Source organism: Hypanus sabinus, chromosome 4, assembly GCF_030144855.1.
Source record: "Hypanus sabinus isolate sHypSab1 chromosome 4, sHypSab1.hap1, whole genome shotgun sequence".
Taxonomy (NCBI): domain Eukaryota; kingdom Metazoa; phylum Chordata; class Chondrichthyes; order Myliobatiformes; family Dasyatidae; genus Hypanus; species Hypanus sabinus.
The window spans coordinates 50,722,759-50,735,485 of NC_082709.1; the positions used below are offsets into that span (position 1 = coordinate 50,722,759).

At 43.8% G+C, this 12,727-nt stretch overlaps 1 protein-coding gene across 1 annotated transcript in view; it reads left to right on the forward strand.

The window, feature by feature from the left end:
• Positions 1-12,727, forward strand: part of col6a3 (collagen, type VI, alpha 3) — a 111,635-nt gene that overhangs the window by 46,687 nt on the left and 52,221 nt on the right. The window contains exons 12-13 of the mRNA XM_059965962.1: positions 6-623; positions 9,008-9,625. Coding sequence (XP_059821945.1) covers positions 6-623; positions 9,008-9,625 — 1,236 coding nt within the window. The remainder of the gene's footprint in view (positions 1-5; positions 624-9,007; positions 9,626-12,727) is intronic.

Here is a 12,727-nt window from a genome sequence, read left to right on the forward strand (position 1 = left end):
TCCAGCTGTATTAGGTAGTGGAAGCAAAAGAGACATAGTGTTTCTTGTCGATGGGTCAGATGAAGTTGGAAACACAAATTCTCCTATTCTCCGTGCGTTTCTGACCAGCCTAATTGAGAATCTTGATATTGGAAATAATGATGTTCAAATAGGCCTGGTGCAATACAGCAATTATGCAGAGACTGAATTCTATCTGAACACCTACTCTTCAGAAGATGAAATTATGCTTCATGTGGAAAATCTTTGGTTAAGAGGAGGGAAAATACTGAACACTGGGGCAGCATTGGATTATGTCCTTCAAAATCACTTTACCAGATCTTCAGGAAGCAGGAAGGCTGATGGTGTGCCTCAGTTGTTGGTGCTGCTCACTGCTGGAAGGTCCAGAGATAACATCAAACCATCTGCAGATGCAATGAAGCAAGCTGCCATAGGTATCTTTGCTGTAGGGATTAAGAATGCAGACCCAGCACAGCTGAAGGAGATAGCAACTAACCCCAGTTTGGTCTTCAGAGCGCAAGAATTCCACTCTTTGACACACGTACAGGAACAAATGATGATACCACTGACTACGCTGACTGTCCCTCGAGTATCTACTGAAAACCCAACTCTTCCAAGTAAACAAGGTACTTCAAATTTTCTGTTGTACTCAGTGCTATTGTATTTGTTATCACACTTGTAAAATTCAATACTACATCCTGCATCAAAAGTATTAACTTTTAATTGATATCTAATCAGTAAGATAATCATATGACTTGCTGTTTACATGCTTGATTGTATAACACTGAATGCATATAAAATTAAAATGTATTGACAAACAGGGGAAGTGTATTTGATGTGCAAAACATCCAATGCATTAAGTTTATCCTGAATGTGACTATTATTCTTGCAAACAAAGCCGAATATTTCATAAACAAGTGATTCGGGAGTAAGGTGGTCAGAAAGAAAGTCAAGTGAGAATTATGATCAAGGGGCAGCTTTCCAGCTGTTTAAATGGCCAGTGCTTTTAGAAATTATTTTCAGCAGTTCCCAGAGAAGCAGATAACTTTTAATGCATGGTTCCACAGGCCAGGAGCACAGTCAATAGGTGAAGGAGGACATGTTGGTTATCAAGTGTAGTAGATGGTACATTTTTAAACATTCTATATTTCTTCTGGAACATTGTTTACCTTGAGAAGAGTGCCTACATATAAAGGTACAAATTAGCAGCAGGAATACTCAATACTTCAACATGTTCCACCATTCCATGTCATACCAGATTTGGTTAGAAATTCAACTTTGCAATCTTGTCTACCCCTGCTGACTTTTCACACACTTCACCATGAAGAACCTACCTTAAAAAATTTCAAGCTGTCTGACTCCGCCACCTTTTGAGGAACAGAATCCCTAAAATTCATAACCATCTGAGAGAAACGAAAATCATAATTGCTGTCTAAAATGGGTGACTCCTAGTTCCAGATTGTCCAATAAAGGAAGCAATTGCTCTATATCTGCCAGTCAATACTGATCAAGAATGTATATGTCTCAATCAAATCTCCTCTCGAGAAGATGCAAACCTGGTCTGGCTACCTTTCTTTACAAGATAGCTTGCCTTTCCAGGTATCATTTGACTAATGATTTATTAACACTTACCTCCTTCAGTACTGTTACCCTTAACTAAGAATATCAATACTGACCATAGTACTTTAGATGTAGTCCATACAATGCAAAAATGATAAAGCATAACCTCTCTAGCTTTGTATTCCAGCCTTCACAATAACAATAACTTTCCTAATTACTTGCCATATCTATAAACTGTTCATCTACATGAAATGTCTGCAAATTTTAAATAATATGCTATTTTATCATTGTTCCTGCAAAAATTAACATTAAAACAAAATTCCCACATTGTACTTCATTGACCAATTCTCTGTCCACATATCTAATCTTTCAATATTCCTCCTTACAAATTAGTTGTCCACCTATCTTTGTGACATCATTAATTTAACCATACAAATTTAGCAATAAAAGACATTGGGTGAAGTGCATGAAAATGAAAGGTTCAGAGGAACATGGGGAAAACATGACAAGTGGGTCTAGCTTAACGGTTATTTTGGTCAGCATAGGCAAGTTGGGCCGAAATACCTATTTCCATACAATATGACTTCATGACTGGTGGTGCTTTCATCCAAGTTACATGTATCAGCTGTAAAGGGCCCATCCATGATCTCAGAAGTGCACACTAGTTACATCTTATCAACTAGAAAAAGACCACTTTATGCCTACTGTGTGTTTCCTGTTTGCAAGTCAATCATAATTCCATTTGGATAGGTTACCTTCTGCAATTTAAGTAGTTTTCTGCAGTAACCTTTGTTGTGACCAGTTTCTGGAACAACCAACAGTTCCTCTTCATCCTCAGCACTTCTTCAAAAAAGTCTAATCAATTCGTCAACCATAATTTGCCTTTTGCAAAACCATTTTGACTTTGCCTGATTATCTAGAATCACCTTGACTATCCTCCTATAAAAATACCTTTCTACACTTTCTCAAAGACGGATGTTAAGCAAACTGATCTGTAGTTTCTTGCCTTCTATCTCCTTCTCTCATCCTGAATATGTCCTTTAAAAAGGGGGAATAACTTATCCTAAAATAACACCATGTCTATGTTACACAAACTCCTAGGGTGTGAGCACATAATTATTGCATGCAGTTCTGGGAAAAGACTGCATAGTTATGGTACAGTTTCTTAGTACTGGTACAGTATGTGAAACCGAGTTCAAGTGGGGATCAAAAATCACATGATACTTTCTCAAATGAGATGAGAACGTTCTCTAGTGCCCTGTCCAATATTCCTCTTTCAATCAAATCCACTTAAAAAAAATCCAACTTGTCACTTACAAAATTTCCCATTTTGTTGGGCTCTAAACCTGTTCAGCTTGGCTGCCATGATTATTGAAATTGTCAGCAACTGATTGTTATTCAGTAACTTGCATGTGTTGAAACATGTAGGAATGCCTGGACTGTGTTAAAAGGTGTTACTGTAGCGATGTGTTACACACAGCGCTGAAATAACTTCATTTGGAGACTAGTTTATTCAAACTTTGAGGTGCTGGCATTTAAATCCCTAGCGCCTGCCCTCTCCGGGCGGAAATGATGTTGGAGGTGCATTACCAAAGTCTCCCCCCGCACGCTGGCTATTTGTGAGCCGGTTCGCCTGCGCAGAAAGTGGGTCGCCACATAACCCACCCCCCCAGAACCGGCGATACACGCCACAATGTCCACAGTCTGGATCAGCCTCTGTTTGGGAGGTCTGCCTCTGTGCCATGGTGCCTGAACCTCAACCAACTGTGCCAAGTCCACGTGGGCTGGTTTGAGTCGGTCCACCATGAAAACCTCCTCTTTCCCCCCAATGTCCAGAACGTAGGTGGACCCATTTTAGTTGATCACCTTGAACGGCCCCTCGTACGGCCGCTGTAGCCGTGCCTGGTGTCCGCCCCTTCGTACAAACACAAACCCAGGTCTTTGGGTACATGGGTAGGGGTCCGTCCGTGCTGTGAAGCTGGTACGGGGGCCAGGTTGCCGAGCCTTTCACGTAGCCTGTCCAGGACTGCTGTGGGTTCTTCCTCTTGCCCCCTTGGGGCTGGTATGAAATCTCCCGGGACCAACTCAGCCGACGAGGCGTGCAGATCCTCTTTGGGCGCTGTGCGAATTCCAAGCAGGACACAGGGAAGCTCGTCCACCCAGTTAGGTCCTCTCAGGCGGGCCATGAGAAGCATTCCACCAGTCCATTCGACTGTGGTGGTAGGCAGTTGTGTGGTGTAGCAGCGTTCCCAACAGGCTGGCCACAGCTGACCACAGGCTGGAGGTGAACTGGGCGCCTCTTTCGGAGGTAATGTGGGCCGGTACCCTGAAGCGTGCTACCCAGATTGTGATCAGTGCTCTGGTGCAGGAATCGGCAGATATGTCGGTGAGTGGGACCGCCTCTGGCCACCTCATGAACCGGTCTACCATAGTTAGGAGGTACCGGGCTCCTCGGGACACTGGTAGGGGGCCGACGATATCCACATGAATGTGGTTGAACCTCCAGTGGGTGGGTTCGAACTGCTGCAGCGGGGCTTTAGTGTGCCACTGTACCTTGGCTGTTTGGCACTGCACGCACGCCACGACGTTGTCCTTCCCCGAGACATGCTGGATGTCCGTCGTGTACTCGGAGATGTAGGACAGATGTCGCCGCTGGCGAGCCGACCAGGGATCGGACACCTTCTTGAACGTGGAGGTCAACTGTTTGTGGTCCGTGAATGCGGCGAACAGCCTGCCTTCTAAGAAGTACCTGAAATGCTGGATTGCCAGATACAGTGCCAACAGCTCCCGGTTGAAAGCACTGTACTTGAGTTCGGGTGGTCGTAGGTGCTTGCTGAAGAACGCCTGCTCCAGCACCCCACCGACTGCTGTGTCGTATGCGTCCACCGTGAGGGCAGTTGGAACGTCCGTTCTGGGGTGCACCAGCATCATGGCATCTGCCAAGGCTTCCTTGGCTTTAACGAAAGTGGCCGCGGCCTTCTCGTCCCAAGTAATGTCTTTGCCTTTACCCGACATCAGGGTGTACAAAGGGTGCATGATACGGGCTGCTGAGGGGAGGAAATGGTGGTAGAAGTTCACCATACCAATGAACTCCTGCAGGCCTTTGACCATGTTGGGCTGGGATCGTGTCTACCTTGGCGGGCAGAGGTGTTGCCCCGTCTTTGGTAATCCTGTGGCCCAGGAAATCGATGGTATCGAGACCGAACTGGCATTTGGACGGGTTGATCATGAGGCCGAAATCACTCAGGTGGGAGTAGAGCTGGCGGAGGTGGGACAGATGCTCCTGACAACAACTGCTGGCTAAAAGGATGTCGTCCAAGTAGATGAACGCAAAGTCCAGGTCGCATCCCACTGCGTCCATTAGCCGCTGGAATGTCTGTGCGGCATTCTTCAGGTCGAACAGCATTCAGAGGAACTCGAACAGGCCGAACGGGGTGATGAGTCCTGTTTTGGGTATGTCTTTAGGGTGCACCGGGATTTGATGGTATCCCCGGACGAGGTCTACTTTGGAAAAGATTCTTGCCCCGTGCAGGTTTGCTGCAAAGTCCTGTATGTGCAGCACGGGGTAGCGGTCTGGAGTGGTAGCCTTGTTCAGTCTGCGGTAGTCACCGCATGGTCTCCAACCCCCAGCTGCTTTGGGCACCATGTGCAGGGGGGAGGCCCATGGGCTGTCGGACCTCGGTACGATCCCCAATTCCTCCATCCTCTTGAACTCCTCCTTTGCCTCCTTTTCCGGGGGGAGCCTTCGTGCGCGGGCGTGGAGGGGTGGTCCCTGGGTCGGAATGTGGTGCTGTACCCCGTGTCTGGGCATGGCCGCCGTGAACTGCGGTGCCAGAATCGATGGGAAGTCCACCAGGATTCTGGTGAATTCGTTGTCCGACAGCGTGATGGAGTCCAGGTGTGGGGCCGGCAACTTGGCTTCACCCGGGGAGAATGTCTGTAAAGTCTCGGCATGTACCAGTCTTTTCCCTTGCAAGTCAACCAGCAGGCTGTGAGCTTGCAAGAAGTCTGCCCCCAGGAGTGGTTGGGCCACGTTGGCCAGTGTGAAGTCCCACGTGAACCGGCTGGTGCCGAACTGCAGCTGCACTGTGCGGGTGCTGTAGGTCTGTATCGTGCTGCCGTTTGCAGCTCTCAGGGTGGGTCCTGGCTTCCTGTCGTGGGTGTCGTACCGCGTCGGGGGCAAGACGCTGATCTCCGCTCCAGTGTCGACCAAGAAGCAGCGTCCCGAATGTTTGTCCCAGACGTACAAGAGGCTGGCCTGGCGGCCAGCCGCCATAGTCATTAGCGGCAGCTGGCCCTGGCCCTAGCCCTTGCCCTTGGGGCAACAACAGTGGGCTTTTGTGCCCCACTGCTGGTGGTAGAAACACCACTGTTCACTGGCCTCCTCACTCCTGACTCTGTGTTGTGTGTGCCTCCTGCTGGGCCTGGTCTGGTCTGCTGTTGGGCGCGTGGCCTGGTAATCTGACCGACGGACGGTCTCCCTCTTGGCTTTCCACAGCATGTCTGCCCGGGCCGCCACCTTCCGGGGGTCGCTGAAATCTGTGTCGGCCAGCAGCAGATGTATGTCCTCGGGCAGTTGCTCCAGGAACGCTTGCTCAAACATGAGGCAGGGCTTGTGTCCGTCAGCCAGGGACAGCATCTCGTTCATCAATGCTGACAGCAGTCTGTCTCCCAAACCGTCCAGGTGAATCAGGTGGGCACCCCGCTCACACCGTGAGAGGCCAAAGGTTCCAGTGAGCAGCGCCTTGAATGCTTCATATTTGCCTTCTTCCGGGGGTGACTGTATGAAATCCGCAACCTGGGTGGCCATCTCCTGGTCAAGGGCGCTCACCACGTGGTAGTAACGCGTGGAATCAGAGGATATCTGCCGAATCTGGAACTGGGCTTCTGCTTGGCTAAACCACACAAGTGGTTGCAGCGTCCAGAAAGTCGGCAGTTTTAGCGAAACTGCGTGAACCGATGAAGAGTCGGTTATCTTTGGTCCAAATCTTGTGTCGGGGTCACCAATGTAGCGATGTGCTACACACAGCACTGAAATAACAACACACAGACGGTAAGTCGTTTGGAGACTAGTTTATTCAAACTTCGCGGTGCTGGCATTTAAATCCCTAGCGCCCACCCTCTCCGGACAGAAATGACATCGGAGGTCCATTACCAAAGTCTCCCCCCGCGCGCTGGCTATTTGTGAGCTGGTTCGCCTGCGCAGAAAGTGGGTCGCCACATTACATTGATATTTGTACAGCTATTACATTTAATGGACACAGTTTGTATTCTGGCTAATAAAGTATCTAGTATTTTAATGATGCTCAGACATTCTTTCCTTCATTCAGTTGGTTTGATAGATTAATATACATTTTAATATTTTTATTTAAAAGTAAAATAACCTGGCATTCACCTTATTATGGGCTTGGTTTTTTTATTGTCAAACAGAAAATAAAATGTCATTATCAAAGCCAGCGTTCTCATCTCAATCTCCCAATATGCATAAGTTTTGGCTCTTCATGTTTTCTCATTCCTTCCCTTTATCCTCGCCGACTCATCGATATCCTCATACCTGTCATCAAAACGTGACAGCATCTGTTGTGAGCATCAAACAATCTGCTGGAGGAGCCCAGTGGGACGGTCAGTGTCTGTGTGACGAAGGGAAATAACAATGTGTCGGGTCAAAGCCCTGCATCAGGATTGAGCACAAAGAGGCGTGATGTTGAGTGGAATGAGTGTGGTGGTGAGGGAGGAGTCCGATGTGATTGGTGCATTGAGGAGTGGTGTAAAATGATGGGCAAGTTGTGCCAGGTGGGGGGCTGTGTGAGACAGTGACAAAGGAATGATAAGTGGAGGCAGACAAAGAACATAGAACATAGACACATTACACATAGACACATAGTACAGCACATTACAGGCCCTTTGGCCCACAATGTTGTGCCGACCTTCAAACCCTGCCTCCCATATAACCCCCCACCTTAAATTCCTCCATATACCTGTCTAGTAGTCTCTTAAACTTCGCAAGTGTATCTGCCTCCACCACTGACTCAGGTCCTTGTTAGGTGAAGGGCCCGAGTTGCTAAAGGGAGAGGGTGAGATCTATATGGAGGGGCAGATAGTTCAGGGTTGGGAGGGGGTTGAGGAGAGTGTGAAGATCAGGTTTATCTGCTGGAGAGAGATAAACAGGATTACATCAGGCTACCTGCGTTGGACACTGATAAGTAAAGGAGGTGAGAATGGGAACCATTAGGGGAGAGAAAACTGGAGACAGCTGCTGGAGGGAAGTATTTCTCCTAATTCATCAAAGGAAAGGAGCACCTGTCCTATCTGTAAAGAATAAACTGACCTATGAATAAACTAGGGATGGAATCAGGAGGGGAATCCTTTTTTTGCATGCCATCTAACTTATAGTGGCAAACTGGTTAAATATTTCAGCTAACAATCTAGAGCTCTAGGCTATTGATCTGAAGAGTTCAAATCCTAATCCTAACAGTACTGCTGGGGAATTAGAATTCAGGAACATAAATAAATAAAAGGAAAGCTAGCTATTTTTAGTAGTGGCCATGGATGTTAACAGATTATAAAAATGACGCACCATCAATAACTCTCGGAGGCGTGAGTCAAGGTAGGCTTTTATTGGCTGGAAGAAAGCACAAGCAGCAAGCGACCACCACACAACATCTCAGAGACTGAGGGAGGAGCAGTGCCTCCAATCGCCTTTATACCGGGGTCTGTGGGAGGAGCCACAGGAGCAGTCAGCAGGGGGGTCATGTCCAGACAGGTATATGTAGTTCACCACAAAAAAAATAGCACTTACAAATCAGGCAGCATCTATGGAAAGAGAAGTGGGATTAACTTTTCAGATCAAAGTCCTGTTGGGTGTCCAAGCCTAATTTAGCCTAATCACAGTTTCTGCAGTTTTTTTTAAGACATATAAAACCATCTGGCTCATTAATGTTCTTCAGAGAAGTAACTTTGTCTTCCTTACCTGGTCTCACACATAAATATTTCTGAATCTTGACTGGTTTCTGAGCTTCCTGCTCAGAAGCAATTTGGGATAGACAATAAATGCTGGCCTAGTTTGCAACGCACACAATCTTCAATGAAATAAATCAATACAATACCTCTTCCCCATGTTGTGATATTTCCATCACTTCTCCTTTTGATGCACCATTCAAACAGCCTCTTTTCCATCTCTTGCAAATTCTATGCCTTTCTGTCACATACTTCTGAGGTTTTATTTTCCCCTCTGAATTCTTTATACCTGTTTCAAATCCTTCACCAAAATTGTCCTCTTAGATTGGAATCCAATAAATTGGCTAAATAATTCTCCTAATTCCTAGTCCATGTTCTTCTTCAAAGTTGCGTTTGGATATTTAGTTATGTAATAACTTTGGCTAGTTGACTGAAAATTGTAATTGTGCAATTGTATATAATGCACTGTGAAATATAATGCATATTGTTCCAGTTTTTCCTGATGACGAAGTCAAGAGAGACATTGTGTTCCTTATCGATGGATCTGACAAAATTGGAAAGACAGATTTTTCACTAATCCGTGATTTTCTTACACATATAATTCAAAATCTCAATATTGGAAGTGACAGAATCCAAGTAGGGTTGGTGCAGTACAGCACTCACGCAGAAACTGAATTCTATCTGAACACCTACTTATCAAAGGCTGAAATTTTGTCCCAAGTAAGAGGACTGAGACTAAAAGGTGGGACTAAACTTAATACAGGTGCTGCATTGGACTACGTTTTTCGATACCATTTTATCAGCTCTGCCGGAAGTAGGAGGCGAAATGGCATTCCTCAGTTTTTGGTTGTGCTTACTGGTGGAAGGTCTAGTGATGATGTCAAACCATCTGCAGATGCACTGAAGCGAGCTGCTATAATAACTTTTGCAATTGGAGTCAAGAATGCTGACTTAATGCAATTAAGTGACATTGCAATTGATCCCAGCTTAGTCTTCAGTTCAAATACGATGTATTCTTTGCCAAATATAGAAGAAGAGGTGACAACACTATTAACGACACTGCCTGCTCCTCACCCAGTGCCTGAAGAGCCAACTGCTCCCATTGAACCAGGTATTTGATTTATTTTATTCATTGCACTCAGCCTTGTGCCGTATGCATTTTGCTGTTAACAAAACTCTTTAGTTTCAGCAAACCATCCAGCATGGCCACAGAAAGCCAGGAGAAACACACTCTCACAGCAAAAAGAGCATGGGAAAGTAAAGTAGGGGTGAAAACTATGGCAGAGACAATGTCTGCAAAAGAAAATTAAATGATTTTAGGATAGGAGCACATATCAAATGGAAAATTATAAAATACGCATGTATATGTATTGTATCAATGTTTATCAGACTCAAGCATCAATGCCATTCTAACATTTTCAAATTTCAAAATACTTAACAGAAAGAATAGAAATAGACTCACTTCATTTCTTTTATCAATGTAGTTATAACTGATTACCAATCAGAATATTTGCATCTTCTAACTAGCAAAATGCACATGATAATTAAAGTGTTTCTGCCAACGTCAAATTTCATTGGGGGTTCGGCTTTAGGGTATAGGGTTTATTGACTTTGCTCAATATGGTAAATTGTTCTTAACTAGCTGCTAAACACATCTGTTTTCACTGGTTTTATATAAGCCATTTTGAAAAACAAATGGTTAGAAATGGTAGGGAGAGTAAAAAATTTGACTTATTGTGATACTTAAGTCATCAGGAAAATAACATAAGCTTCAACATCATTTTCTCAGACCCAGGAAATGGCTGATCCAGATTTCAATTAGATCATAACAATTCTGTTTTGTTACCTATTTTTCTTGGTTCTCAAAACCTTCAAAAAATTATCCTCAGTTCTGATATTTTTAATTGCCCTAACATCTCAACTCACCCCAGCCTCAAAAGGTTATTTTACAAAGTGAGTCCCAGATTTCTAATGCCCTTTTGTATGAAGGAGTGCTTCCTGAACAGTTAGTTTCAACTTTTTTTTGGATTAGGGCTCCTTGCTGTGCAGTCTCCCACCAATGGATTTCCTAACCATTGATCCTATCAATTTATGTTAAACATTTCTTAAACACATCAAAAAGATCGAAAAGATGTATGGTCATGAATTGTTTATTTGACACGAGTGAATCTGTAGATGCTGGAAATAAATAAAAACACAAAATGCTGGCAGAACTCAACAGGCCAGACAACATTTATGGGAGGAGGTAGTGACGACGTTTCGGGCTGAAACCATTCATCAGGAGTACATGAGGAGTACAGTGCCCGAAACGTCGTCACTACCTCCTCTCATAGATGCTGTCTGGCCTGCTGAGTTCTGCCAGCATTTTGTGTTTTTTTTGTATATTGACATGTTTGTTTAGCACTGTATAAATCTCCATTTTGTTAGCATTTTTTTCTGTTGTAGTGTAGAAACTTATAAAAAAATTAATTAAAAAAAATCAATCCTTAACCTTCTTTGCTCAAGTCATATAATACAACCCTTTCAAGGCTGGTATCATTTCATGTTCAATCTATATTTCTTATTGTGTGTTCAGATCTGATCAAATACAGTCTAACCAAAGCCTTTTGGAATTGTAACAGAACTTTCATCTGCATTGCTATGATGTAAAATCTAGCATTAAGAACATTTTTATATATGTCTGCTAGGTCACAGTAATTGCTGCATCTTGAACCAAACACTTTTCAAAAAACAGAAGACAGCAAATGCTGGAATCTGGACCACCAAATAATCTGCTGGAGGAACTCAAGCGTTCAAGAAGCACTTGTGGGAGAACAGAAATCATTGACATTTCATACTGAAACAGGATTGGTTCTGATGCAGGATTTTGACCCAAAAAACAAGCAATTCCTTTCCTCCTACAGACGCTGTTCTGTATGCTGAGTTCTTCCAGCAAATTGTTATCCCCAAATCTCTCTGCTGCCCTCATCTTCCAAAACGAATAACTTTGCATTTTCCGCGCTATACTATATTAACATAACCTGGCAGTGACCTTTTGCAAAACCTTCCTCCTGTCTAATGATTTATTGTGACATTAAATTTGACCCATTCCGCAATGTGCTTGTATTCATCCTTTCATCCATTTATCTATTTCTCAAGAGGTGAAAAGCTGACATCCCAGTACAGATATCATGAATTTGTGGATATTTACCCATTTTTATCTCCTCAGTTAAGCCATTTGTTCATCATTTAATCTGGTAAGATTTTCCCCTGATTTATTTCTATCTTCCTTACATACTGAATAATCTATCAGGGAAAAAAAACCCTTCTGCCTCCTAAATACTTATGAAAATCCTTAGTGTTAATGTTGATATTATTCTCAAACTACTGAGTCAGATTTGGCCAAATGTATAAAAAATCAAGACTTTGGAACAGGTTGATACTACCAATAAAAAGAACCCTCTCCAAATTCGGGAAAGTACTGAATAGTTTTTCCTAATAATCCATGTTTCCATAAACAAACCTTCATGCAATATCAGGATTTGCCACTTAAGCAAAAGCTGTTATTAGAAAATAAAATGAGTTGATGAATAAAATGCCATGTTAAATTTGGACGACTTGATTTGAAGGCATACTTTGCCTTGTCAGAGCACCTTAAGCAACCTAATAAACATCTAATTTTGCAGTCAGTAAGGACTCTTAAAATAGTCAATAATATCTAATAAATGTTAAATTATAAAGCATCCAACTTGTTCACTGGACAGTTCTCCAAATGGCATGTGATAATCACTATATAATTGATTTCAGTGGTAGTTGAGGTATAAACATTGGAATGGTATGTCCCTTTGAGAGAGCAGATAGGGATGTAGACCCAAGAATTCTGCAGATGCTGGAAATCCAGAACAACGCATACAAAATGTAGAAGGAACTCAGCAGGTCAACACTATGTATGGAAATTAATAAACATTGCTTTGGCCTAAAACCTTTCATTAGGACTGGAAAGGAAGAGGAAAAAGCTAGAATGGGGTTGTAGTTTAATGCTTCCGGCTTCCATTGCTGTAGAACCATCATCCTAGGAGTAAGCCAATAGCCCATTAGTGGAGAAGTCATCTGCCACTGAGCCTCATGACTGGAGAGGTATCAGAAGAGATTCATCAGTTATTGTCTGGGTTGAAGTACTTTAGGCTGAGACTGGAGAGGCTAGGGCCTGTTTTACCTGGAGTAGAAGAGGTTA